Raw genomic sequence first — 2229 nt, forward strand, 5'->3', positions numbered from 1 at the left:
TTCTGAAAAATATGATATTTTGTGTCAACACTAGGAGGTCCTATTTATAGGCCATGAGGGCAATCTTATCCGCACAACCTGGACCACATAATATCTTATCCACATAATATCTTATCCAAATAATATCTTATCCAAATAATATAAACTATAGAATAAAATATAATCCAAAATATACAATAAAATATAGAATAAAACAAAAGACTAAAATCAACTATAGAATACAATATAATCCAAAATATAATCCAGAATGTACCATAAAATAATCCAAAATGTAATATCTAAAATAAAATATAACATAGTCAATGCTCATCGGCGATGCGCAACACCTCAAATAAGTCAGCATACGCGACATCATCCTCGTCGGCCTCTACCTGCCGGAGATAACGGCGAACCAGTGTGGAGGCACGAGCCCAATCTAGATCAGCTGGTCCTACATCAAAGACAGGAACTGGAACCTCTCTACGCTCACTAGGTGGGGGCGGCACAACCTGAGGATGAGACACACGGTAATACCACTCTAAATATCCATCCACCGTCTCATGAGGGTATCCCACCGTCTCCGTACCTCTAATCACATCTGCCATGCTCTGGTGATAACCAATCCACTCCACAGCAATCGCATCGTTGCTGAGCGTATCAGCAGGAGGTGCAGGCGGGATATACTGGCGAATACCAAACTGGCGAAGACACCTATCGGGCAAGTACGGCACATGTATGTCACCCCAAACAAGAAAACCTCTGTGTAAAGATAGCTCGTTAAAAGCAATATGAGGTCGATGATCCTCGAATGGACGCCATATGACGTCTGTAGGTGTCAGCTGATCCAATATCAGTCTATATGCATCCACCTTGATGGCCCCCTGTCTGTAGAACCATCTCAACGCCCTCGGAAGCCCTAGGTTGTCTGACCGCCAATTTTCTCCTTTCCTTCCCAGAGTAGGAAAGTACTCATGTATCCAACACTGTTAACAAATAAATTAAATGATATATATATATATATATATATATATTAAATAATATAAATTATAATATATGAATAAACATATAATTAATTAAAAATAACATAAATACCTGTAGAAGAGTAGGATATCCACCGAGCTGCTTGCAACTAAACATAGATGCATCCCCAAGGTGGCGATAAAGAGTGGCCAGTGCCGCTGATGCCCAATTGTATGAACCAAGCCCACGTAGATCTCTAAACAATAGCAAATATCGGGCCTCAACCAGGGTAAATGTCTTATCCGCAAAAATGGTAGAACCTACCAACATCATCAGATATGCCCTGGTCGCGTAAGTCCAACTACCAGCAGCACGGTACTGCACGAATCTGTCATACAGCCACTGCAGTGAGTAATAAGCTCCCCTGCAAGAACGCACATGTACAGCCATGGCATGTCTATCCACTCCCAATAACTCACAGCCAAGATCAACAGCCACCTGCTCTGTGACATGCTCATCTGGATACCAGAACATACCATTGATAGGGAAATGGAGCAGGCACGCAACATCATCTAAAGTAATCGTCATTTCACCAAATGGCATGTGAAATGACGAAGTCTCAACATGCCACCTTTCCACAAATGCTGAGACGAGATTAACGTCTATCTTGGTCAGGCTAGTTCTCTGAAGAGAAGCCAGACCTGACCCAGTCACGATAGCCTCAATCTCAGGTGGGAGCTGCTGAGGCACTCTCTCCTGGAGCTTCGTCCCGTGCCCAGCAACTTTAAGCTCCTTTTTAGAGCCTCTTTCCTGAAAATAAATAAAAAAACCACATTAGAAGATATAATAATAAGTTCTATTTAAAATAAATCAAATAATTTTTACTTACCTCTCCGTACCATAACCGGCGAGCAACATGGTCTTGATATCGAACAAGTAAAGATAAATCTGATGGTCCACCAGGATATCCAACTGGCTGTGGTGGTGGGTTAGAGGAACCAGCTTCGTCGCGGCGGCGGCGGGTATGTGGTCTCCCGTCTGGTCCAAGTGTACGCATTTTCCTGGAAAAAAAATTAAAAAGAAAAATTAAAAAAAAAAATCAAAAAAACCAAACCGGAACAGTTCCAAAAAGGGTTCCGGCTTGCAACTGAGCTAAACCGAAACAGTTTTCAAAAGGCTTCCGGTGGAGATGAAAACAAACCGGAACAGATTTCAAAAGCGTTCCGGTATCATAGGCAACAAACCGGAAGAGTTCCAAATTGTGTTCCGGTTTGGAAGCGAACGCACCGG

General features: G+C 42.4%; 1 protein-coding gene across 1 annotated transcript; it reads right to left on the reverse strand.

Moving 5' to 3' along the window:
- Nucleotides 1-299: 299 nt before the first annotated feature.
- On the reverse strand, nucleotides 300-1527 carry LOC131648921 (protein MAIN-LIKE 1-like). Its single transcript, XM_058918652.1, has 2 exons — nucleotides 1072-1527; nucleotides 300-947 (listed from the first exon to the last, which is right to left on the reverse strand). Exons 1-2 carry the CDS (start codon nucleotides 1525-1527, stop codon nucleotides 300-302), a joined length of 1104 nt encoding a protein of 367 aa, XP_058774635.1.
- Between the last annotated feature and the right edge of the window lie 702 nt (nucleotides 1528-2229).

Source organism: Vicia villosa, linkage group LG2 (genome assembly GCF_029867415.1).
Source record: "Vicia villosa cultivar HV-30 ecotype Madison, WI linkage group LG2, Vvil1.0, whole genome shotgun sequence".
Classification (NCBI taxonomy): Eukaryota; Viridiplantae; Streptophyta; class Magnoliopsida; order Fabales; family Fabaceae; genus Vicia; species Vicia villosa.